Source organism: Anopheles stephensi, chromosome 3 (assembly GCF_013141755.1).
Source record: "Anopheles stephensi strain Indian chromosome 3, UCI_ANSTEP_V1.0, whole genome shotgun sequence".
In the NCBI taxonomy this organism is placed as follows: domain Eukaryota; kingdom Metazoa; phylum Arthropoda; class Insecta; order Diptera; family Culicidae; genus Anopheles; species Anopheles stephensi.
The window spans coordinates 86,816,641-86,842,964 of NC_050203.1; the positions used below are offsets into that span (position 1 = coordinate 86,816,641).

The 26,324-nt window shown below is 45.4% G+C and overlaps 1 protein-coding gene across 3 annotated transcripts; it reads right to left on the bottom strand.

Annotated features, from left to right (window-relative positions):
• Nucleotides 1–1,716: 1,716 nt before the first annotated feature.
• LOC118513997 (protein Gawky-like) lies at nt 1,717–25,918 on the bottom strand. 3 transcript variants are annotated; one of them, XM_036060432.1, is made up of 12 exons: nt 25,722–25,918; nt 21,410–23,204; nt 20,254–20,329; nt 15,424–20,174; nt 14,927–15,346; nt 14,278–14,852; nt 14,072–14,198; nt 13,476–13,973; nt 13,076–13,409; nt 12,522–12,999; nt 7,764–12,417; nt 1,717–7,699 (listed from the first exon to the last, which is right to left on the bottom strand). In XM_036060432.1, exons 4-10 carry the CDS (start codon nt 18,487–18,489, stop codon nt 12,854–12,856), a joined length of 5,166 nt encoding a protein of 1,721 aa, XP_035916325.1. In that variant the 5' UTR covers nt 18,490–20,174; nt 20,254–20,329; nt 21,410–23,204; nt 25,722–25,918; the 3' UTR covers nt 1,717–7,699; nt 7,764–12,417; nt 12,522–12,853. The 3 variants fall into 3 exon arrangements, with proteins under 3 accessions (XP_035916325.1, XP_035916324.1, XP_035916323.1); XM_036060431.1 differs by having other exon boundaries at nt 1,717–4,048; nt 4,124–12,417; XM_036060430.1 differs by having other exon boundaries at nt 1,717–12,417.
• Between the last annotated feature and the right edge of the window lie 406 nt (nt 25,919–26,324).

Below are 26,324 nucleotides of genomic sequence, written 5' to 3' on the forward strand. Positions count from 1 at the left end.
GAATGAAAAATCATCCATGTGTGCACTATTTTGACCGTTTATTGAACATTAAGAACCTTATAAATGTAACTCTTCCTCTATCAGAGTCGGGTATGCAGAAAAAGTCTTACTTTTGCTATCAATAATCATTATTACTGTTTTTTTTGTATGTTTTTTTCTTCTTCTTTTGTTGTTGTGGTTTTTTCTTCACATTTCTCTTAACGACATATGCTTCTACTGCTTCTTTGCCCCACCTGCTTCCTTGTAGCGGTGTGTAGTACATGCTTTAGTAGCTTCTGTTGATGGTTTCTTCCCTACATCATCATTCACTTTCTCTGTCGCCATTGCTTTCTTCACCCTTTTTGCCTTGGTTGATTGGCCTTTGTCATATCCCTAGCAGCGTTCACCTACGCCATAAATATACGAAAACTTTTATCTTTTCACGTCGCTCGCTCTGTACTACGTCGCAGGTTAGTGTTTCACTAATCCACTGGCATTTTTTTCCTTTCCTTTCTTTTGATCCTCACATTTCACACCTTTGCGTTTGCGTTGTTTTGTATGTCTTCCATTCACTTTGCCGAATTGCAAAGTCCATCTTTTCACCCGGCCGCTTTGCTGTTCATCAACATCAACACACCAGAAGCACGTAAAGTCCCCCACTGGCGGCCACGCGTTTTGTCAATGTTTAGATAATGATTTCTTACGTGTCTCTGTGTGTATGTGGGAGGGTGGGGAAGATGTGGCGGGAATTTTTGTGTGTGTGTACGTGTGCGTGCTTCATTGTTGTGTTTTGTTTTTAGAGATTAGTTCACTTTGTAGCTTCTTTTTCCTTTCATTTGTTTGTTTTTTTTGTTGTTTTTCTTTTCTACAATCTTTTTTTTACGTTTTTTTTTTCGTCTATAAGGTATGATTAATTTGGCATTTCAGTCTCTTCAATGTGAAATTTGTATGCGCATTTGAAGTTCGTGTTGTTTTTTTTTGTTTTTGTTTTTGTTTTCATCCCCCTTTTCCATGTCCCGTTTTTCTTTTCCTTTTCGTGCTTGACCCTTTTTGTGTGTGTTTTTTTCTTTTTGTTTCTTTTGCTTTTCTTGCGTTTTCTATTCACTTACTAATTTTCTATACGGTTTACAGAGCACCGGTTCGCCTTTCCTATTCCTGTTTATTAGTGTGTGTGGGATTCGCGTGTGCACAAGCGCACACAAACACACTCTCACTACGGCTAATTCATCTGGTTTTGTTTTTTCGCTAATCAAGCCACTCTCTTATAACATTGCCTACCAGTTCCTTCGGTTCCCTTGGTAGTCCTCCTCGTGCCTTCCCTTTACCTTCCCAGTGTGTATATTATGTAAAAACATGATTCCTCTCAGCTAAATATGCACCATTAGTTGTATGTTTGTTTTGTTTTTGTCTTGTGTGTTGTGGTTCGTTTGATAATACGGTGATCGCTATGTAGTTCGCATTGGGATTTTCTTCTCTTGTTTTCGTTTTTTTTTGTCAAGGATTTTTTGTTTGTTTTCTGTTTTTTTTCTTGCTCTCGCTATTTGTTTGTTGATTTATTTGCTTATGAATTTTCTCACTACTGTTTTTGTTTCTCTTTCTTTGAGTTTGGTTTACCAACGGTACGGAGAAAAAAAAAATAGAAAAAGGAAAAGGCAGAGCAGCGGGATGGAGTAAATCCGTGCCCTTGTTTCGTCCCCATCCTCGTATTTATCGATTTTTTTATGATTCCTTGATTCCTACGCACGGGAGACGATGTGGAGCACACACAAGAATGACAGAAAATTATAGATTTATCCATCAGTCCATCTCGACTGCTGTACAAATTTTGCCTGCACTACACACTTCGCTTTACACAGCTAATGATTTTTTTTGTTTTCACCAGTATTACAAGTGTTACACTATATCTTTACTCAGTTTTTTAAGTTTCATTGCTTAGATCGATTAGCGTTTATTAATCACTGTTTCGTTATCATATTATCATTATTGTATTGTTCCATCTGGTTTTGGTTGCTGCATTTGTTTTTCTTCTCTTATCCCCCTTTCTCTCGCTCTCTCTCTCTCCCTCTCTGTAGGTGAGTTTTAGTAGAGTGTTTGCTTGCTTTTGAGTATCAAGAGGAAGGGCTTTTGTATGTACGCTTCTCTGGATTATTTTTTGCTTCCATTTTGTCACCCCCGAGTTTCCCCGTTTTTCATTTGCTAAGAAAAAAATATATATTTGTATGTGTGTGTGTATATAGCGTGCCTTCAAAATGTCCTTCTCGTTCCGTCTTAAGGAAAGGCATTTCCTTCCTGTTTTTTTGTTGTGCAGCACACTTTTGGGCAGTTTGAGCGAATCACACAGCACCACAGAGAATCTTCCCGCTTCTCGGTGCCATCATCAAACGTGCCGCCGACCGATAAAGTCGGTCGGATCGGTCTTCCGAACCCGTGGTGCAACAGTGGCTTACCGCAAATTGAAGTTTTCGTTTCGTTATCTCGTCTCGTATGTTTTCCTTTCAAATCTACTAGCTAACGCAGGAGCAGTAATAATGCACTAACGGAAACGTACACCTTGTAATACAATAAACATAATGGCACCTAGTTTGTTTTTCCTTCATTGACTTACACATCCACACACACGCGAAGCGATGCTTGAAGGATGATCAATCACAAATCGCAATAGAGATAAAGTAAACCCGGAGTCGGGGGGGAGGGCCTGATAGTAATAGCTGCGGCGCCATTCTGCCCACGATCTATTTCAACATGAAACGAAAAAGAAAACAACACATGTGCACCAGCTAACCGTCAACTGTCATTTTGGGTCAATTGTCAACTGTCATTTTAAAAGGAGCGATTTTATCCATCTGCTAAGGACACTACCACTGCCATCTAGCGGTCGTTTGTTGATGGTGCGCCCTCACAGACGGAAGTGAGATCTGATCTTGCTTGTTTGAATTCTTTTCATTTTTTTTCGCTAAATGAACCAGCCCAACATGTGAATTGATATCTAAAGTTCCCGCCAAAGTGTCCCAACCATCACCAACCATTACGGTAATAGTATGAGAAGAAAAACATAAATCTACATTCAAATTTGCATACTGCACCCCCTTCACACTAATAGAATGTAAAAATTGAATGCATCATGAAAATGTAAAAAAAAACAAAACATGCATAAAAAGGAACAAATTATTGAGCAAAACCGCAACGAAAACACACGCCTGATCTATTTGCGTGTGTTTGTCGTTTGCAGGTTCGTTTGTTTGTTTGTTTGTTTTTTGGGATTTGGAGTTTGATAAGACACATGCTTTCTTCATGCTTAATATAATAGTATTTGCGATTTGATTGATCTTGGCAATTTTTTGTTTTGTTTCGCTTTTGCTTTTGCTTTTTTGCTTGTTACCTTAAAGATGGAATATTTCTACAAAGATATGGTGTATAAATAAATTCTTCCCGTTTTGTGTTTGTTTTGTTTAATTTTTGCTACTTCTAAAATTGCTTTCATTTTTTCACCTGTGGATAAACACAATATGCTGTATAACATACAGTGTACATGTGTGTGTGCGTGTGATCTAAACAATAAAAAAGACAAACAACTAGAAGAAAAGAGAATCCCACACTCCAATCCATGGATGGCATCCGGATCAATTTATCTAATTGAAAAAAAAAAAAACAAAATGGATTGTAAAAGATATGCAGACCACGTGTTTGTTTGTCTGTTGTTTGAGTTGTTCTTTTCCCATTTCGCCTTTTTTTGTTTGTTTTTCATTAAAATAAAAGTGTTTCACTCTTGTTTGCATTTGTTGCCATTGTTTTCTTTATGTGTGTAGCTTATTTACTCTCTTAATTTAACTTTTGCTTCTCTTTTTCTTTTGTTTTTCTCTTTTTCATACTAGTTTCCTGTCTCTTGCACAATATCCTTCTTAATTCCTGCTTCGAAGAGGGCTGTTTTTAGGAACGGAACGTAATTTCACTGCTTGTAAATAATAATCGCAATCCAACGACGAGTCGGCAGCGCGAGGAAGGAATTGTGAGTAACATTATGTTTGTGGGGGGTGTGTGGTTGGTTGAGCTTCAGTGTCCGTTTAAGGCGCTGCAGTAAAGTAAAGCTAAATCAATTAAAGCCTTAAACTATTATTAGAGGTTGCACATTCGTTCAAGTACATACGGTTTCTCTTCCCACGAAAGTAGTATCAGCATTCAGTGTTGTGTGTACCTCACCTCACACGAAAAAGGAATCTGGTTTCTGTGAACAGCTGGTTTAAATACTTCAAATGAGGTTTTAAAGCACATTGGGAAAGTGGATCACTTGGTCCACTCTGCAATAACGACAGCAAACAGAAAGCTTATCGCGCACAGAAGACATACCAACTGCTAATGATTGTTGTTTGGTAAGGAGCGCTCGATGTGACTCGGTCCCTGTGTATGCTCCATTATGCTAAACCGTTTCAAGATTCATAAGGTGCCAAACAAGAGCTTAGAGTCGTATTGTTGTACATTTAGTAAACTTAATTGCATTGCATTAATTCGGTTAACTGCCCTGTTTTTGTGCTTGTCAGTGTGTTGTGTGTGTGTGTACACGTTGATTCTGTTCGGTTTTGGAATTTTTATCACAAATAAGAGGTGTCAACCTATTTTCTTTGTATTATTGATTCTAGTGTTATCCTTTCTTAATTTTTTTTATCGTCCTGTTTGTTCTTCAATTTTGAATTGATTTTTTCTACTTTCCCTATTTTCCTCCATATTCTATATTGCCTAAAATAAGAAATAAAGCAAAAGATTTACAAGTTCATATTGGTGTGTTTTTAGGCTGCAGATTGAAAGATACGGACGATCGTAACATAATCGTAACATGTAACCGCAATAAGGCAATACAGAGGGTTCCTGTTTCCTATCGTGTGTTGCAGTAGCACGTAAATGTTCAAGTTGGACAGCTTTTAAATATCATCATCAGCTTAGTTGGGTTCAAGCTTCTCTTCTGTACGTAACGATTATTCGATGCTGCGCACGCTTCTTCTTTTAGCATACTTTTTTCTTCTTCCTGTGATTGTATGTTTCTTTTGGAATGTGTTTCACTAGTACTTAGCTCTTTGTTTCGAAATTTTTTGTTTTGTAACTAAAGAAGAGAGCGAGAGAGAGAGAGAGAGAGAGAGAGAGATAACGAACGAAACAGCTAATAAGAAAACTCGTAAACGTAAACGTGTGTTGCTACTTATAGTTTTCCAGTTTAGCATTCCAATTGCCGTTTTTACCCTTTCAAAAGGGGGAAATTGTTTGTTTGCCAATTTATAATCTGATTTGAAACCTAATCATGGTGGTATTTTTTTCCATATTGCCGCCATATTGCCTGCTTCTTAGTTCCCTTCGTTAGGATACTTGCTTTTCCAAAACTCTTTATCACATGCATGATCGTTGACTGTTTGTTGTACTATCTCCCTTCTCGATTGTTCGGTTGACAGTTTGCACGAGGACGATTGACAGCTCAGCAGTAACTTAGTAGCCCTTGACTTTGCGAGTGTGTGTGTTCAGACGTGCGTGAGTGTGTGTTAGGAGATACTTTCCATACCCTGAATCGTGCTGTTGAGTCCTGCTTAGTTTGAGTAGAGGCTTGTTGTTAAGTCATTTGTTATCGTTCCGGGACACCACCGCTCACCATATAGTTATTAGCAAGAGGAAACTTTAAAAAAAATCTATAACAGGCTGTATACTGTTGTACAACGCCTGAGCTGACTGCACGTGCTTTTTTCTAATGTTTGCAGCTTTCACGGTAAAACAAAAAGGTCCACTGCTCGGTATTCCTCTAGTTGCCACCATCCGGCTTCTCACGGCCTGCTGCCAGTCGCGCACAGCAGTCACATACATACGGGGTAAGTATTGCACTAGTAGAGTCATCCGCATCACATACACTGAGATATACTGAGTTTTACTGAGATGGGTGAGGATGTATCGTAAGCAAAACAAAAATAAATGGTAATTCCCTGGTTCTGTAGGTGCGCCGCCAGGACGTTTCCGAAGAAAATGGCACACACACACACTCAAAGCGGCTAAAAGAAAGCTAGCTAAAAATTGTCCTATCTACACGTCTGCCCGGCTGTCTGCAAGGATAACGTGTTTACGCTGTTTGGCACTGGCAACTGAACAAGAACCAACAAAAACCGAAAACTCGAATCTCCTCTCCTAGTATTATGCTACTATTACGGTCAGTGTAACGGCTAAAAGGAGGGACACGAATAAAGTATGTTTCTTCATGGCAAAAGTATTTACCTTTGCTTTTACATAACAAGAAAAGGAGATGTGGCTGGAAAGACGACACCAAACTGTTTGGAAGACGGAAAAGGAATTTAGGAATCCCCTTGATTACTACCACAATAAGGAAAGGAAAATACAACTAAACAGGTAAGTGCGCACACTTAGCTCACTGCTTTATCCTCCAAAGCGGAACGCGTCTGTGGAACACAAGTTTCGGTGGCTTAGCAAGTCTGACCTAATCAGCTTCTTTATCAAAAGTGATGCAACGTTAAGTGAGGGACAGAAAGTTAAGTTTACTTCTTTTCATTTTGTTAGCTCCTTCACGGCCGTTAGCAAGTCATCCTAGAGTAGTACAAAAACACACCAGAGAGTGAATGATGGCGGTGGTTTTGCATACACAATTGAGCATAAATTTGGGTTTTACAAATTAAACGAGCAGCACCATCATTTTGTTCCTAGATCCCTGGCCGTCCTAGATCCTTCTTCCTTCCTGCTGCCTCTTACCTGCTAAAGTCTAACTGCACTCTGATTCGATTTTCGATTCCTTCCCACACGAAAACCCTTCTCGAGGTAAATGTATTTAGTGATACAGTGCTCACAGTTTAGCTTCTCATTTAGGACGTTTTATTCATGAATCCAACAGATGTGTGTTTTGCTGTGTGTGTGTATGTTCGCTCTGTACGGAAAATAGTATATCACAAATTTATCATCTTAGATAAGTTTCCACATACCATTGTAATAATTCCTTCCATCTCTCCTCTGAACTGGGCACTTTGGGAGTTTTGGTTTTGACTTCAGACACACGCACACACACACGCACACATCGCCCAGTGAGGCTCTCGTGGTAAGGATGATGATACTATCGATTTTGCAAACGCGATGTATGTGTGTGTGTGTGTTTTGTGGAGAGTTTTCCGTACCGTATGGACTCTAAACGGGACTTCTCGCTTAGAATGGCGCTTCTGTTGCTTACGCTTAGCACTAAACGCTCCTTCCTCTTCTCTTGATTGGTAGTGGCCGATGCTTACACGCGATAACTTAGCAACTAGAGTATGGGCGTTACTACACCTATATTGCTACTGCTTACACTAGGGTACTACTAACTGAGGGACATACATAGGGACGATACTTTTGAGTACGGATTGTGCATGTTTACCATTATATGTTATATTGCCTGGCGATTTCTAGGACTCCGCAACTGGAATATCGATCACGCTCTTTGTGCCTCACTCTTCTTCCCCCATTATTTGCACCTAAACGATCGCACGCACACGCGCACACACACACGATCACTACTGACAAACATATCATTATTACCTTAAATTCACTGGTTTCAATACAATCCGTCCCGCTTCCGTCCCGTGTCTGCGAAGACATCTTTGTCCCGAAGGGCTGGATCGTAGATTCATATCCTTGTTTTCTTCTGTTTGTTATGTGGTTTTTCTTAATTGCTGCTGTCCTTATCGCTAGAAAACTAGAGCATTCCGGAGTGTATCTGGCGGAGTGTGTATGACATGAAAGCTGTTTGACTTTTAATAAAGCGTAATAATAGCTTTTACCTGCTACCTAAAAACCTAGCGCGGCGGTATCTTCTTCCAGTGCCCGAAGATGTCAACCAAGCTGGCGATTATAGAATGTGCAACACACACACACACACACACACGTAAGAAAGCAATCCGGGAGTTTTCCTTTCTTTATGGAATTATGCTTGTGTGTGTGATAGAGAGAGAGAGTCTGACTGTGGAAGTGTGTGTATAGCCTTGTGCCTTCCCGGTTGGAACTTCAAAAGAGTATTGGCGTTACAGCAACACAACCAAACGCAAACAATATACTAACTAACTAACTCACTCCCCTGCCAGGACATGCAAATGGTGGTGGTGGTGTTGGTAGTGTTTTCATACAACAAAATACTTAGTTAAAGATCGATTGCACTCTTTGCCCCAAAGAAACAGAATGAAACAACATTAACAACGAAATGGCATTACAAAATGGTGCGCCAAGTGTATGTGTGTGTGTGTGTGTATATGTGTGGTTTGTTTCCTTTGCTCACTCATTTGTTTGTTTGCTCGTTCGTCGAAAGAATCAAATGCTCATCTCGTCACTAACACACTTAATTAGGCACTTCATACATTGCTTTGCCGGTGGATGACAAACGAGACTCCACAGACCTCCTCCTTCTCTTGTAATATGGAAGCGAGTGAAATCTTGCCACTCCCGCCTATTCATCTTTTATCGCTTTTCCCGGCTTTTCGCATGGTGGCGTTCGTACTTTGGTTGAGATTATTTTTAAGTTTTTTTTATTTTGCTTCGTTTGCTAGTCCTCTTAATTCTGGTCTTTCTAGCCGTACCCACATACACACACACTCTTGCATTATGTATGGCTTTAGCAAACACACACACACGCGCACTTAATAGAAAGAAAAACGAGCATACGCGGAATGCAAATACAAAACGTAATATATAGATGTATGTATATGGTGTTTTAAATAATTTATAATCATCTTCTGAATCAGCAGCTATTACATAAACGTAAGATGGGCACTTACTTTAAAAAAAAAACGGCTCGTAACGCATACTGAACTATTTAAGCTTCGTTACTTAGAGTTTTCCTGTTTCAGTCTAAACGACGCAACAGCGCGTCGTTTCATTCAGGTTACACACACGCACACACCGGTCATAAGAACACCACCCTATGGGGGGGGAGGGAAGGCTTAAAAAGCTTAAACGCAGCATACTACTAACAGACCATTGCCTTCCATTTGGTGACTGAATATTTTTTTCGTCCACATGTTTGAAACAATTGCGCTGGTTTTGTTGTTGTTGTTCTTTTACTTAATTGCTTTAATCATGGCCTGCTAAAAAAAAGAAGAACGGCTGCAATTCACATTATTAGCACCCCTCGAAAGCGATAGCGAGACAACATAAGGCTTTTGACTCGAATAAACACACGCACGCACGGTATCACAATCATTCTGCTCGCCGGTTTCCGCACTCCTCGCTAGGAACAGAAATTTGGTTTTACTATGGTTTTTTTTTAGCAACTCTTCCTCATTATCTCTCTCTCTCTCTCTCTCTCTCTCTCTCTCTCTCTCTCTTGTGCATTCATTTTATTCCCTAAAACTTCCCTAACTCTTCTCCTTTCTTTTCCTTTCCTCCCGACGGACGACTACACACACACACAATGGCTTTTTGAAAGTTTTCCGATCAAGCGTTTCGAGTTTGTTATTGTTTATTGTTTCCTCACGTTTGCTTCCTATTTGTTTCTTTTTGTTTTGTTGTCTTTGTTCAACCACAAATTCCGCATTCGTTGCACAAAATTCCTTGACTTTGAGTTGATGCATTAACGCAAAACGTACAACGGGAAACAGAAGAAAAGAAACATCTTCCTATGGCTAGAATAAAGCGCTGTGATCTTCTTACGGTGTATAGTGTGAGTGAGAAACGAAATCAATTCAATTCAATGGTGTCTAAAAACTAGAGGTCCACGACTAATAAACTTTTGTTTTCATACTTTTTTCTGTTAAAAACCACCGACCAACTGCTCGCGCCCCTATGTCTTTCCCCTGTTTTGCTTCTGGTCGATTTGGTTTTGTTTTTTTGATTTTGCCTTTCATAAGGGCATGGCATCCCCCTCCCCCTTTCGTCTTGGTTTCTTTGTTCTGTGGTGTTCAGGGACGATAGGGCATACCATGTCTTTTAAATTCCACACTACACTTAGTCACTATTCTGCTGCGTCGCCCTTATTACCAGTTTTCGTTTCGCTCCTGTAGGTCTTTTATTTCGTTAATCTCACAGAGTTATTTCAGAAAAAGAAAAGAAACAAAAAAAAAAACGCCGCCAAAAAGGGGCGCCGTAAAACCGAGCAGTAAACAGTAAACGTAGTTAAAGTTAAAACAACATAGAGACATACCTTCTGGCGAGAGGTACACGACACGGATGCACCGAGCCGTCTGATTTGCGCTGCTTGTGCTTTAGTCTAAGTTGGAAAAAAAAGCATGAGCAAGCGTGAGCGTGTCTCCCCAGCTCCAACGTTTAAGCTACTGGCTTTTTAGCTGTCATTTGGTTAGGACCGTTGGTCTTACTTTAAGAAATAAAAACAACCAACAAGCAAACAATCAAACACACACACACACACACGAACACGCATAGGAGACACCACCGTCGGCGCGCAACATGCCGCAGCACTATGGCCGCACGACAATATGAAATAAGAAGGTGATTGATTTGCTCTCTCTCTCTCTCTCTCTCTCTTTCCCTTGATGTTTCTTCTTGACTATGTTTTTGTTTTTTGTAAATCTATGTTTCATTCTTTTTTTTTGTTTTCGTTTTTGATTTTATCATTTTTCCGTATTTTTTTTCTTCTTTTGTTTTGCGATTTTTTTCCTCTCATGTTTGTTGTGTTTTTCCTTCCTGCTTAGCCACTAGGTTACGGTACTTTCCTTAGATACTAGTCTTACATGCTTATCGCTACAGCGTTTGTGATTTACGACACTTCTTCACACATCGCCGCCGCAGGGCCGAGGGGGATTCGGTGTTTTTTTGTTTTACTTAGTGCGCTACACGACCTACCACTAAATACTACTACAGCTACTTTTTCTTTTAAATTTGCTTTCGTTTGGCTGAGAGTGTGTGAGTGTGTGTGTGTGTGTCTGTGCTTTTGTCTTCCTGCTCCCTCATCATCATCATCATCATCACAAAACAGCCAACATTCTACAAGCGTCATAAAAAGGAAATGTTTCTTTTTTGTTTGTTGTTGTTTCTCTTTTGATATATCCATACTTAATGTATATGTAGATATATATAGATATATTTATATGTATGTTTATCTGTATTTCATATTCCACAGCTCTTGCTTCTTCCATTTTTTTTCCTCTCTCTCGCCCACTAATTACTAGTTAGAGCTAGAACTCGTTTTCCTTCAAGCGTTTTCCCATCCTGCTTCCTACTGTTGCTGCTGTTGGCAGAACAGGACAGAACAGGGCAGGAAAAAATAAAAAATAAAAAAAAACTTGGGAGGCAGAGATCCTCCACACATTGGAAAAAAGGAAGTAAGTGGATGGAGATAATTGTTAAGCTTAATAAAACAAAACACGGAGAAACGTCGCACCTTCACAGGACCAAATGCTAAATATTCTCCTTCCTACTATTATCTGGTTGTATATAAATCGAGTACTCAATAACTTATATACCATAATAACATTATTAGCTTTCGATTTCAGTTTGTAGCACACTTCCGTTACTTATTAGCTTATTACTGTTCACCGCAAAACACTCACACCCTACTATTGTTTCACTCACGACTACACACATACATACACACACACACACGCACACAATGTTGTTGCTTACATTATTCTACTACTTATTAAACCATCGTTGAGATTTTCTCGCCGATGAGGCGGAAGGAAGGAAGGAAATGTTGCTCATTGAGGCGGGGGCGTGGGAGAGAAAATGGGGATGGATGGTGGGGAAGAGTTCTTTTCTTTTTGTATCTTTCGTTAAACAAAAATCAACAAAACAACAGGTTCAGTTTGTTCTTCTACTGCATCGGCTTGCAAACTACTAGAACTAGATTTTTCTCTTTGACTTGAAATGTATCTTGCGGAGGCTCGAGATAGATGATAAGCGGAATTGCCTTGTGTCGCGCGCGCCACACAAGACTACTTTCTTCCTTGCTGTATATTACACCATTTATGCCACTTCCCATGTCTTGTTTGTGTTGGGGGGAGGGTTCGCTTGTTTGCTTCCTCTAGCCAATCAATCATTCAATCGCGCTGCTTCTCGCGGCGCTCTTTCCTCACATCCACATACTATCTTCAAATATATATATATAATATATTATTTAAATTGTATAAGATTACATTGTTTAAAAAATGATAAAAAACATTCACAACACCTTAATACCTACGCCAGACGCGAAACCGCTGACTTTCAAAAGACACTTTTTAGGTTTCTTTTTTTGCTTTTTGTTTGTGCCACCTGCACGCACACACCTTTACCTTTCCTTCCTCGTGCTGGTCTGCCGTGGAGGCTTTGCTTCAACAGCACAGCAGCCCAGCTGAGCTACCACCCACCAGCAGTAATAATGTGCCTTCCTCCCTTCCCTCACACGCACACATTCTCGCACAATATTGTACACGGAATTACGACGAAAGTGCGCGTGCTTGTTGACTGACTCTTCGCGGGCAGGCTTCTGCTAAAACTATTTAAATTCTGCGAGGCAAAAACAGAGAGAGAGAGAGAGCAATTAAATCTCAATTAACTGTTGTAGCCAAGAGTATCTGCTTGCAATCATCCAATCATCCCCGTAAGCTTACCTTAACTATCTCTTAGGAGCAAATTGCTAATGTTTTCTTGCTTGTTTTTGGGATGTGTGTCATCTCTTCTGCCCATCCATCTCGCGCAGGAGCAACGGTGAACGGACGATGAGAAGAGCTCTCAGCTCTGGGGGCCACGCGCCGCGTCCTGCTATCGTGTTCGTAATTAGTATATCACCTCGGTAGAGCGTATGCAGAGTTAAAACTTCCTTCTTCGGACTTCGGTCGGAGGTCGGAGAGACGGTAGCAGTGATGGATTTCGAGCAACCAGGTTGTTTACATTGTGTTGGTTAGTTGCGTTCAGCAGCGATGGTGCTGTTGTTTCGCAATCATCAGTTCAGTTCCGTGCCGAGCAAACTCTCCGGCAGCAGCGAGTTCAGGTTGGCCGGCGTGCCCCGATCACCGGGCCCACCGTCGAGGGTGTTCCACAGGTTCGAGCTAGCGTTGCCAGTGCCCCACGAGTTCGAGCTCCACGTATCTGGATTGGAGGAAGGGAATTAATTAACCACACAAAAACACTCGCCGACGCGTCAATCGGTCGCTTTGTCGCTTACCCTGAACCACCGAGTTGGACCGACCAACCAGCGGTTGCGATTGAGCGGCAGCACTGAGCCGCCAGTTCTGGCCACCGCCGGTAGTCAACCCGTTCGTCATACCGTTGCTAGTACCGACGAGATGGGGCAGGATGTATTGTATCTCGCTTTCGTTGGGTATCTCAGCACAGATGGTCGTGTTGCCCAGCTGACAGTTGTTCAGTGCCAGCTGTGCTTTCTGCGCTTCCTCGCGCGTGCCGTACTTGCACAGGGCAATGCCGTGGTTCAGGTAGAGATGGAAGTTTACTACTGGACCGTGCTGCAGGCACAGCGTTCTCAAGGTTGAACCCTCAATCTGATGGAACACGGAGAGGATAATTATTACCAAACGCTTAAACCAACGCACAGACTCTCCACTTACTTGTGCGGTTAGATTTTTGAGCATAATCCACGTGGATGACCACGAGTTGGCGGAAGGAGCGCCACTGTTCCACGTATTGCTGCCACCACCGGCCTGGCTGCTCGGCGTGTTCCAACCGTTCGTATCCATCTTGCCAACGCCCGGCTTACCGATGCCGCCCATCATACCGGCGCTACGCCCCTTACCACCGTTGCCACCACCGAGCGGAGTTTCCCACAAGTCCGCTGGCGGCAAGGTCGGCGTATTCGGATCCTGCCAAGGGTTCTTCTGCACCTTACCACCATAGTTGCCGCCCTGTACGCCACCACCAACGTTGGCACCGCCACCGGACAGTTCGTAGCTCCAGCGCGATTCCGTCGGCGAGGATTTGCTGTTGCTAGCGCCCGAACCACCACCGAACAGATTCGACTCCTTGGCTGCGGCGATCGATAGGGGATTGCGGGCAACGCTGCCCGGTGTGATTGTTGGATCGTCCTCAATTCGCGTCGCTTGAGTACCCTGTTTAGGAAGAGGGAGAAACACACACGCAAACACACACACGAAACGATCGGTTAAAGTATGATAAACGAAAACGGGACGATGTATGTTTGCATTACCTTCCACGGTTTACCGGGTTCGAACTCCGGAACGAGATCACTGAACGCATCGTTGCTGCCAGGCCAATCCTTGTCCTGCGAGTCCGGCCAACCATCGCCCAGATTGCTACGTCCGTTAGACCAAGTGCTACACAAAATAGGGCGGCAAACGAACAAACGATTAGAATGGTAACAATTAACCTTGACTGCTTGCGCTCCTTCATTACCCATCATCAATGCCCGATCCAGATGGACCCGACTTGGAGCTTGCACCGGGCGCACGAACAAAATCGGTCAGATCCGAACCATCCTTGTCGAGACCGGCCGGTGTGGCGCTGTTCGTCGGCAGCTTCCACTGCTGCAGCCGCGACTGTTGACTAGTGCTGCCAGTAGACGGGAATGGTACGCCACCGCTGTCCTTCAACGCCATGTCCGCAAAGCTACCCGGCAGACCGGCCAGATCGGACGGTGCACGGAAGAGATCGTTGCCCGGATGACCGCTGCCACCGGTGGCGGCTGCTATGGCCGATACGTTCACGTTGGCCGCATTCAAGCTGCCGGGATGGGGCGGTTGCTGCTGGTGCTGTTGCTGCTGATGCTGTTGCTGCTGCTGTTGCTGCTGCTGTTGCTGCTGCTGTTGCTGCTGCTGCTGCTGCTTCAGATAGTTGGCCTGCTGCATGTTGATTTGATTCTGCAGGCTGGTTATCTGTGACTTCAGCTTGCTAATGGCAATGGACATTTGTACGCCGTTCACACCACCACCACCGGTGCGACTCAAGTTGTTTTGCATTACGTTCAATTGCTAGGAAGAGGGAAATTCGATGCCAATGTTAGTAAGCGATCGCACACCACTACCGATCCAGACGGTGTGCTTACCTTAATGTGGGTCAGCAACTGGTTCAGTAGCATGAGCGTCTGAGGCGCCAACGGTTGGTTGAGAATCTGATTCTCCAGGTACCCGTTCTGGACGGCCAGCTGTATTTGCTGTACCAGCAGACGAAGCTGATGGTTCGAGATTTGTTGCGATTGTGCGTTCGGATGATTCAGCCCACCACCGCCGCCACCTCCGAGTGCTCCACCCGGCTGCTGCTGCTGCTGCTGCTGTTGGCCACCGAACACTCCGGCCCCTGCACCCGGTGGACCACCACCAACCCCTCCGACGGGACCACCCCCGTTACCGCCAGCTCCTCCGTGACCTGCGCCACCACCAAACTTCATGCTGTTGAAGGAACCAGCGCCGGCCGCTGATCCGTTGCCGCCTCCGAAAACGCCGCCACCAAGGTTGTTTTGATTGTTCTGTTAATTTACCACGGTGAAAGTTGTGTTAAATTACGTTTGTACGAACAAACTATAGAGATGAATTTGTCTCTTACCTGCTGGAACGCCATCGGACCAACACCGGCTGCAGCCGCCGCAAAGCGCCCACTGACTCCACCGCCACCGACAAACTGGTCGCCAGCTCCGAACCCACCATGGCCGTCCGGTCGCCGTGACCAATCCGAGCCACCGGCGCCGCTGCTACGGTGCAGCATCTCCAGCGACTCCTCCACGTTCATGTTCGTGTGCCGCAGGACACTCTCGACGTCCTCCTTCTTGAAGCCCATTTCGCACAGCTGCCGGTACGGTTTACTGCAGCGTATAATCTCAAGCGCATTCATTTTGTTACCGTTCGGGGGCAGCTTGCTCTGCGGCGGCATGCCCCAATCCGAGTTGCCCATATCCATACCGCCAGGCCCTCCGCTGCCACCTCCCGGCGCACCATCGTTCCAGCCGCCACCGCCCGAGGACGACATTTTGCCCTTGGCGTTCCAGTTGTTACCGTCGTTCCACAGCGAGGTGCCTCCCATCGATGATTTGTCGTCTCCCCAGTTGCTTCCTCCCGCACCGGACGGCACGTCATCTGCACCCCAGTTCCCGGCACCGCCTCCTCCGCCACGCGGTCCGGCACCGAGTGCCGCTCCCGGGTTTTGTCCCCACAGGCTATCCGGTTTCATGGGTCCGCCTGGACCGACTCCGCCGCGTCCCACAAGTCCGCCATTGCCAGGCAGATTGCCCCCTCCACCGACCATCACGTTCCGGTGCATTAGATTTCGTCCCATTCCACCGTCCGCACCGGGCGGTCCCAGTCCCCCGCCACTATTATCCTTCCAGCCGGATACGTTCCCGGAGTTCTGTCGATTGAGAGCGTTCTGGCCCCATAGCGCGGTTCCATCGTCCATGTTGTTGCGGCGAACCACTGGCGGGCCACCCGCGTTCGGATCGTCCCATCCAGAGCCGGCCACCAGCTTAGCACCTCCGCCGACTCCACCACCAGCCACTCCGTTATTGACCGCACCGAGCGGATTGTTCGAAGGCCACTGATTGCCTCCGCCTTGCGCTCCAACGCCTGCTCCCGTTGGTGTTCCCGGTGTGGTGGCCGTCGGTGGCATCTTCTGCTGCATGCTCGACATCTGATGCTGATCCCACAGGCCCACGTTGCCGTTCAGTCGGCCAGAAATGCCACGCGGATCGCCACGGATCTCACGGTTGCTGTCCATTGCGCTGGCAATGCGTATGTTGCGCATATCCAGCCCGGTCGGATCGAGACCTCCGGCGCCGGCAGCGATCGGGTTGCCACCAACACGGCCATCCGCCCCACTGCCACCGCCAGCACCAGCTCCCCAAGCACCGCTTCCGCCTGCTCCTGCCCCAGCTCCAATGCCTGCACCCCACTCGTTGTCCTTCTTGAGGCCGGCGGCCACATTCGGTGCCATTGCGCCAACGCCACCGGGCGCACCACCGCCACCGGTTCCACTCCACATACCACCGGCTCCCGCTCCGACGCCAACTCCAGCTCCAGCTCCAACTCCTCCAGTGTTCCACGGTGGTTGCTGTGCCTGCTGCTGCTGCTGCTGACCCGCGAGTTGCGATTGCTGTGGCCCTCCGGGCGGTTGATCACGCATACCACCGACCCCTGCTGGACCGCCCGGTCCAGCAACACCCGCACCACCCATCGACCCATTCCATCCGGTGGCCGGTTCGTTAGCTTCATCATCCTCGCCCCAGGTTCCACCGTAATTGTTGGCCGGTCCCCAGGGTGTCTTCTGTACCGGTGGCTGTTGCTGTGGCAGCTGTCCGCCATTGCGCAGATTCGCCTCCCACAGCTCCGTACCCGTGTTCGTTTTCCACATCGGAATGCCTGCCATCGGGCCACTGGTGGCACTATTTGGGTCCGTCTTACCGCCCGGCTCCGGAGAAGCCGGAACGTCCCACTGGGTGTCCTGATCAACGTTTTCCGATCCCCAGCCATCCTGGGCAAACAGAGACTCGCGGAGCGAGTTCAGATGTTCCAGCTGGTTTTTGGCGGCGCTCGACTGCACCACGCCTGCTGCCCCGCCGGCCGTTCCTGCTGCCGTTGCTGCTCCTGCCGCACCCGCTGCCTCCGGTTGGCCTGGCTGTCCAGGAGCTTGCTGTTGCTGTACTGTTCCTGCTGCTCCTGCTACTGCTTGCTGAGCAACGGCGCCTGCTTGTTGATCCTGAGGCAAAGCTCCACCAGCTCCGCCTCCATTGTTACCCGCGGCTTGGACACCGCCCTGAGCAGCGGATGCAGCTTGTTGTGCGTTTGCCGCAGATCCATTCCAAGGACCACCGGCGCCTCCACCGCTCACATTTCCACCGCCACCGTTACCGGCTCCTTCCGGTGCAACAACTGACGCGTTATTAGGATTGATCGATGGAGTTGCGCTGGTTTTCGACGTCTGTCCTCCGCTTCCGTTCTGCTGTCCTGCACCACCCCACGCACCGGTGCCTGATACTCCACCCGCTTGCTGTTGCGGTCCACCAGCCGTGCCTCCAACCGATGCGCCCGGCTGTTGTTGCGCAGAGCCACCACCTCCGATCGGTCCCCATGTACTGCCGGCCGGATTGTTCGTGGCAGCGGGCGTACCCCAGGCACTTGTACCGTTGTTGATGGAATCTTCCCCACCGCCTCGTAACCTCAGACGGATGCTGTGCGCGTGCGGTGCCTGCTTGCGGATGCTCGATTCGAGCTGCGTCAAACGGAGCAGCTCCGCATACTGTACGTACTTGTGGCTGGTACCCCGACGCGAATCGTCCTCGTTGTTCCTGGTTTTCTGCTCCTGCTCCTGCTCCGTCTTTTCCGTTACATTACCAATATTATTATCGCTTTGTTTCAGTGGTGGTTTGCATGTGGAATTCTTAATTGCTATAATTTGGTCATCCTCATCACCCAGCTGCTGCTGTGCTTCTTCTTCCATCGCTGACATCATCGATATCGTCTTCCCTGGCATCTTGTCCTCCGCTTCGCTAATTACGCTAAGTTTAGTTTTGTTTACAGCTATCAGGTAATGAGATAAATCACATTTCATATTCACAGTGTCATTTTCGTTACTCTGCATCGCTTCCTCGGCCTGCTGCTGCTCCTGCTGGCCGCTAACCATCTTCTGCTTGAACACGGGATGATGCTGCTGCTGCTGCTGATACGTTGTTGCGTTGTTGATGGAAACGACGATAATTATTCACTTCCAATGACGATGACGATGATACTACACAGAGAGTATTTGCATGCCTTTTACTGCAAGCCGTTTGCAAGCAGCAACGGTGAGCATGTGCAACGTTATTCTGTGTGTTGTACTTCGGCGCGTCTCTCAACTGTTTAATAAATACCACAAAGAATTCGACTGGCGTCGTCCACGTAGAAATCACCGGGAGATGTGTAAAACGGTTGCTTGAACGGTTTTAGTCTAGTGGTGGCTGGTTTCACGTGGTTTTGTGCGTCCGCTAAGGAACACTGGCACATAATAAAGGAAATTAATATCACCTGTTCTTCTCTCTCTCACTCTCTCACTCTCTCTGTCGCGCGCGTTTCTCACCCGTGGTGCCGTCCTCTTATTCGGGGAGATGAATCTTGCTTTCTTATTTTGGCGCCGTTGGAGAGATGAGCGGTTTTTGGAAGTGGGGACTGTGCAGTAGACCACACGGTACGGTGCTCTCCCAACGCAACCACAACACAACACTACGACTGCGTTGCTTGCTTGGCGCGTAACGACGATCAAAACACAGTTTAGCTACGTTAAGAGAGGATGATGTCGATGCAACAATCCCTGATTGTGTGTGATTTCAGACTCATAGATCGATTGTGTGGTAGTAGTAGTAATAATGGATATTAGTTGTTTGGTAGCAGTTGCTCTTCTTGTGACGTTGATTCTTCTATCGAGTTGTAACCGCTGCCCGTTGCCCTTCCGCACTATCTCCTCTTTACTGCTACAATAGTGTCCTTCCTTGCATCACGTTCAGCAACACGACGCAGTAGCAATAGTAGTAGTAGTAGTAGTTGTAGTAGTAGTAGTAGTTAGTGTCAATTATTGGTGCTACTGGTTTTGAGTTTGTAACATCGAGCAATAATTGGTTGTTGTCCTTTTTAAGTAAATTCATAAAAGCGTATTCAGACTTGTTGGTGAAGTAGTGTTGAGTTAATGGCAACACACAGCAACAATTATTCTTATGCTACGTTCCCGACTATATACTCTTGCTGCTGGGTGGTTGGTTGCTTGCTTTGTTGGTTGGTTGTAGTAGTAGAGGGTAGTAGAAGTAATAATAGTAATATAGCTTGCGGTAGTGTGGTACTAGTAATAAGATCAATTGCAGTGCGCTACAGCCTGCTTAAGCGTTTTGTTTTGTTTTGTTTTTTCTTCTCTCTACCACACCGCGAGTGTTTCAACAAACAACCGACAAGAAACTTGGCAAATACTGCTAGGAATCGTTAATCTATTGGAGTTTTTGGTTGACTTTATAACACTTCTTGCCGCCGTGCGGTGCCAGCATGTATGGTGGTGCAAGGCGGTTAGTTTTTTGGGTGTGCTGCTGCTGCTGCTGCTGCTGCTAATCCTTTTATTGCTTGGCAGGCTGGCTTCTCATCCAAAGAAGCAACTACACCCGATGGATTTCGTCGCCTAGCGACACGAGAGAAAGCAATCGTTCCTTAAGAAAGATGACACACACACACTAACACTTTGTTGTACTTGAACGATCCTTCACCGAACACACACGCACACACGTGGGTGTCCGAGCAGGGGGATTGCTTTTAGACGACGTATCACTTGCTCAATCCTATCTGTTAACGAATCTGTGGAACAATTGAAAAGGGGAACAAGAATGGAAGATTCTTATGCGTCCGATGCATCATTTCACACGCATTTACTTACGTCAGATTCTTCACTGTTGTGTTTGTAGTCGTTTTTATTGTTGAATTCAACGGCGTATTGGGGTTTTACTGAATATCTGAAAGAAAAGGAAAGAAAGAATTAGGATGATCAATGTTTGATTCTACTAAACAGTTCCTTCATCGTTGTGGAAGTTGTGTCAGAGATGGAACAAGAGGAAGCAAGAGGCAAAAATTGGAAGTCTTGTTCAAAACTAGTCCCAAGACTGCGCCTATCGCCAAAGGCAACATTTACTGTTCAACCATGGCACTCAGCCTGGGCTGCAACGAACGGAAACTCGGCCACTCCTGGGCCAAAGCTTATCTCCAAAATCCGTTCCTTGAAATCCAAATTATCGAAACTTATTAACGCCCTACCCTTGTACTAATCTAATCTAAAATGCAAACACACACACTCGTTGAATGTGTGTCGATGCTCAGATCAGATCAGGTCTAGCAGCAGCGTTGCAAAATTACTACCAACAATTTGTAGCAACATTGCGATACTCTATACATTGTATCCTGAATAAACAACGTTCATTAATTATCTTATCTGGCACTTTAAACAACGAACAATTTACTTTTCACCCAATCAGAAAGCCATTTCGCACATTGGCTTCCATATTCTATTATCATGCTCGAAATCATGTCGTTCTCTTTACGTTGGTGCATGTACTCGATATTTCTGCTGCTTGTGCAGAGAAATCATGTTAATGTGAATACCGACGATCGTCCACTTTCTGTAAGGGAATGATAACGGAGCGAGTGGTCTCTCGATAGTGGACGTTGGGTAGTAGATCTTCCTCTTATCAGCCAGATACCGGGATACAGCCCGTCCTCCACCGACTGGCCTCATACCAAAATCAACCCCTCCACAAGCACAAACCACACAAATGTTTTTGTTATCTTTTCATACACAAAAAAAAACAGTATCTGTAACGTGTGCGCTGCTGTAGCTGTGGTATTTCAGGAGGTGACGAATTCCAGCCCTGCAGCAGCAGCCAGCAGCATCACACAGCTTCACAAAGAGACATGGTGTATTACTATTTTGATTTTATCCTTCTTACTACAGTGCGCTTCAACGCATGTTTTGGAAATACCTAAAATTGTACAAGAAAAAAATACAATATTGTATTTCGGCAACGGGGGCCAAAGCTTACCTTTCAAAAAGATGATGATTATGATGAATGATGCGTGATGAGTTATGCTGCTGCTAGCGGATGGCGTTAAACGTTTTTGTGCTGGTGGATTATTAGGGTCTCGCCGTAAAATCGCGCTGTGCTTAGCTCACACGGGTCTGAGACCTTCGACTTTTCGACACACACTCACTAGGTGGTTTGCTGCTGATTGATCGAGCGAGATCGATCGGCAGACACACTCCGACGTCGCAGCACTAGATCGTTCGCTGATATTCCGGATTCTTGCTATTCTAGTCGGTGGTTTTTTTTAATGTACTTTTACTATGCGTGTGACACACACACACACATTAGAACGGTTTTCTGTACTGCTACTACTAATGTGAGCTTTCGTAAGCACTACCTCAAAGATATATTGTCAAGATCACGAACGAATGTTGTGCGAATCAAGCTTTCGCTAAAAGCTTCCGGCTTCCGGCGTGCCACTACTACGGAGCGCTCGATACTACCAATAGTTTTGTATTATTCGATCTTTGTGTTTCAATTTCACTCGGAATTGCAGTATGATGTTTTTCCTTTCATAAAGGAACGGTTGATGTGCTCTTTTGGTGTTTGTTTTCTCCTGCTGCGCTGGCGCGCCCGTTGTTGCTGTGCTGGTTGTTGTTTGTTTTCACCGTCCCAGAGAGATACAACACTTCGATACGATGTATACTATAGCCTAGGAGTAAGTTGCTTAGTTATTCCAACAAAATTTGGTTCTGAGTACGAGTTGCAAGTATAGGTAGGATCGATGATTTGGTTGATTTGTTTTGCTAGCTCTCTCTCTATCTTTCCTTTTCGTTACTTAAGCTGCGCTGCAAATGATGCAATTATTTGTCTTCAGTTAAACGCACTTGTGAGTTGCTTTTTTGTTTTTGGGTGTGATTTTGTTTCAGACGTATAAGAAATCGCGTAAAATGTATCAACGAGATTGTATTCTTTTTGGTGCGATCTCCCAAATATTTGTGCGTGTTTATCAGTTTATCAGAAGACAGAAAACCGGATGCACCACCTCTCTCTGCTCTTTCTTGTACACTCGATTAACACAGTATAGAGTTTAGTTCACTTTCGTTCACACTTTGAATTGTTTGTCCACTTTATTGCTTGCACAACACACAATATAACGAGGACTAGGTAAATGATAAAGGTTCACTATTCATCACGATCACGGAACAAAAACCCCGTCACGAGAACACACGGATTAACGTGTTGCGCGCGCAGTGTCTGGAATTTGCCGTCGTGTTTTGTTTTTTTTTTCGTTTTTTTTTTTTGCTTGTCCTCGACCGGCACTTGATGAGAAATGACAAACGGGAACACGAAGCCACGAGGATGCGCGGTCGATCGATCGAGAAACGTCGCCTTCTTCGATGTGGTGGGTGCCACTACTACTACTGCTGGCTGGCTGGCTGTTGCTATAGAGGTATGACTATTCTGCGTCGTTCATTGCTTTGCGCTGCGCTCGTCGCTGGTGCGTCGTTCTGCTGCTGCTCTCCGCGCAACGAGTTTAATTTCTTTGCGCGTCGAATAAATCGCACTGCAATTATGCAACGCCGCGGCGCTTTGGCTGACAGCTGACTCTGTGAGTTGCTGCGCTAGCGATTGCAGTCTATACGTGTGTTCGTGTGTACTGTTGCAAATGTAGCCTATGCCTATAGGCGTGTGTGTGTGTAGGACGGGGATTATTCACAGCTCGCTGCTTTCAGTGTAGTCGAGAAGCGGTAGGACACTAATTTCTGTTTTTTTTTTCAAATATATCCCCGAGTGATCCAAAGCAATATTTCTGAAAAGAAAAAGCAAGCGAAAGAAGTATTTTAGTTTTTTTGTAATAATTTGCATAACGAGAGGTGATGAGAAAAACTTGCAACAACAAGGGAATGTATTGCGATGTTTACACGGTTACACTACTACCACTACAATGGTGAATTTCACGATATAAATCACTCACACCCAATGGATAACGGAAATGTGCTAGACTGTGTACTAAAGCTAGTGCAAACAACTTTTCTCGTTGCAGTGGCGAATGGTTTAGCAGTAATGGAAAAATAGAATCAACACTTTATCCGGGAAACCGAGCATCTTCCCAAAAAGAATCGTCATGAAATAATCCTCTTTAGGAACTCTACGGTTCTGGAACATTTGAAAACGTTATCAAGTTGCTCGCTTCCTCATTACTAAGTTGCTAAGGTACTGGATCATTCCCCACTGTACGACATCAACTAATTAAAATTTTCTTTTCGTTTTCCCGCGACGAATCGTTCACTACTACGAATAAACTGTGAAACAGTGAGAAACATTAACAACATTGCCGTATTTTCGGGTGACCCTTCGAAAGATTATTTTTCTGCTACCGTTCTGTCTCTCTTTCTCCTTTTATAACTTGTCGTAATCTTTCTTTCTCGCGTTTGATACACCGCGGGCGCGACCACTATTTATTGATGATTCTGACCGACGTCGACGATCGTCGTTTTCGCCGTTGCTAGTGCTCTTGGTTTTCCGCGTTCTCATCGCGTATTTTATGACATTTTCTTGCTCACTCTACCACACAGCACAGTGCCGTCCTTTGGTACAGCCTATCGGGTATCGGGTAAAAGACGACACACGGCCCACAACCGGATCACGATGACGGTGTGGTGAAGGTTTTTTCTTCCTTACTTTACATTTTGTCAGAAACAGAACAGTATACTGCGTGTGTCTCTGAGTGCATCATCATCATCATCATCATCGTCGCCGTATTGAAATTTCTATTTTGGGGACACTTTGCACGGTGTTCGAGCGTGCGAGCAAGAGGGCCGTGAGTCACAAAAACGGGACAGAAACAGCCAGATTGTCAAAATCGCGTTCACTCCCCCCAGAACACTAAAGAGGGGAGCGTAAGCGCATGGACAGGAGATGATCCCGTGCGTACAAATCTGGCCGTGTGCCCAACTGCAAGACGCGGGAGCAGCAGACGGGTTCCGAAAGATTTGGATGGATTCCTCGATCTACTAGCGTTGATTCGATACTTGAAGCTGGATTGAACCAAGTAAGCGCTTCGATTTGTAGGAGATTGCGCGCGTTTAAAGGGGAGTGTGGGGCGAGCGAGGGTCGTGTTCTCTGTTGACGACGAGGCGAGAAGAACAAAACTGATCACGCGGTTGAACCAACATATTTGGCACCTTCTTCAGACTCGCATTCCGCTAACCTCACCGCCTGCCTGCCTGTCTGTCTATACCAAACTTGCTTTCATCAAACAGCAAACCAACAACCGCCACACTCGCTACGAGCAAACTATGCGGACCGAAAAATCAGCACACTAGATGGAACTGCTAGCAACACTTACCACACACACACACACACTCACATACCCGTTTGCTGTTTTCGTTGTTGGTTTTCAAGCAGCAAATTTCGTCGAGGAAAAGAAGTGGTGTTGTATGCGAAGAATGTGAAGCTGAGCGAGAATCTGGTCCGGAATATGATGTGTGTGTTGTTGCCTCAACAAATGCAATCACAGTCGACACGTTTTTTTCTTCCGTTTTCTTTAGGACTCGCAGGCCACCGATCTTTCACTTCCAGAGTAGTGTCCGAATCGGGCACCCCCAAAACAGGCGGAAGTGGCTTAAACGACCGTCCGCGGTGGAAGAAGTTAGTGTGGCACCTAGAATTTGCTCGACATTGCCGACCACCACCAGCCTGCTGTATGTACTGAGCACACACACACACACAACAATACGACACGTTTTCTTCTTTCTCTTCTTCTCCGAGCGCACACACACGGGCGGAGTTCGGAGCAAATTTTGCGCTGCTGTTTTCCGAGCTTCTTTTACGCGTCTTCTTTTGCTGCTGCTGCTGTTTTTCTCCCTCTTCGTCTCTCTCTCTCTCTTTCTCTTTCCCACTCCACACTGCTTCCCAACCTGATTATTGCGCTGCTGGCGCTAGTGCTGGTACTACTGCTACTCCTGCTGCTTTTGCTGCTAACCCGACCACTCCGTCGTTTGCTTCTTCTTTTCCCTACTAGCCTAGCAGGCGATCGTCACACATACACACACACTGCACATCATTCACTAACCGCGCAGCACACCATCGTCGCTGTCTCGCTTTTTTTTTCTCTCAACCACTCTCTACATCCCCACACTCACACACACGCACACTCTATCTATCCGTCGTCTACAGAACACACCGAGTAAAAGACCGTAGGCCACCCCGAGAAAGGTATGTATTAAGGTGTGTGTGTGTGTGTGTGCACGTGTGTAGATGTATGTCGGTAGCAGCCTGGCTCGCTCTGTGCTTCTTTTGCCTTGCCTCGGAAGGAAAACTATACCTTTTTTCGCTGCCAGCTTTTACACACTGGCCTCAACGCGGATACGCTAAATAACACCTTACGCTTACGCACAATCAGTCAGTGTATCACTTGCGAATAACTTTCGCCCGATTAGACTACTATTTATCGTCGATTTTTGAGAAGGAAAAATACTTCACATATACTGTAGCCATTTCTCGACGATTGGCCATTTGCAAATATCGTTCTGACCGTTTCTCGCAAACGTTCGCTTACCTGCCGTACGTTTTTGACGCTGGGTTGAGTGCTCCACTGTGCGCTCAAGCTGTCTGTACAACGTTCAGCAGCTTTCGATGTTGTTTTAAACTGTAATGATTATATGCATTTTACTTGTCTATTTATTTACTGTGGTTGTTATCAAAGTATTGATATTAATTTGAGACAACTAATTTCTTTATGGAGTTATTCTATGAATGTGCAATAACTATCCGTTTATCAGTATAATAAAATAAATACTTTGCACAATTGATTAGCGATTTTGTTCTGATGCTTATTTACCCCTTTGCTTGAGATCCCTGGTTTCCGTAACTCATTAAATCCGCCTTTGAATACTGAAGCTTCTAGTTCAATCGCAAACCTTGCGGT

Excerpts from the sequence above, each read along its gene's own strand:
- LOC118513997 (XM_036060432.1), bottom strand. The coding sequence starts at position 18,489 with ATGGTTAGCGGCCAGCAGGAGCAGCAGCAGGCCGAGGAAGCGATGCAG. Across the intron at positions 15,347-15,423 it reads GTCCGATGGCGTTCCAGCAG|AACAATCAAAACAACCTTGG; the intron begins GTAAGAGACAAA and ends GTAAATTAACAG. Across the intron at positions 14,199-14,277 it reads GGATCGGGCATTGATGATGG|CACTTGGTCTAACGGACGTA; the intron begins GTAATGAAGGAG and ends TATTTTGTGTAG.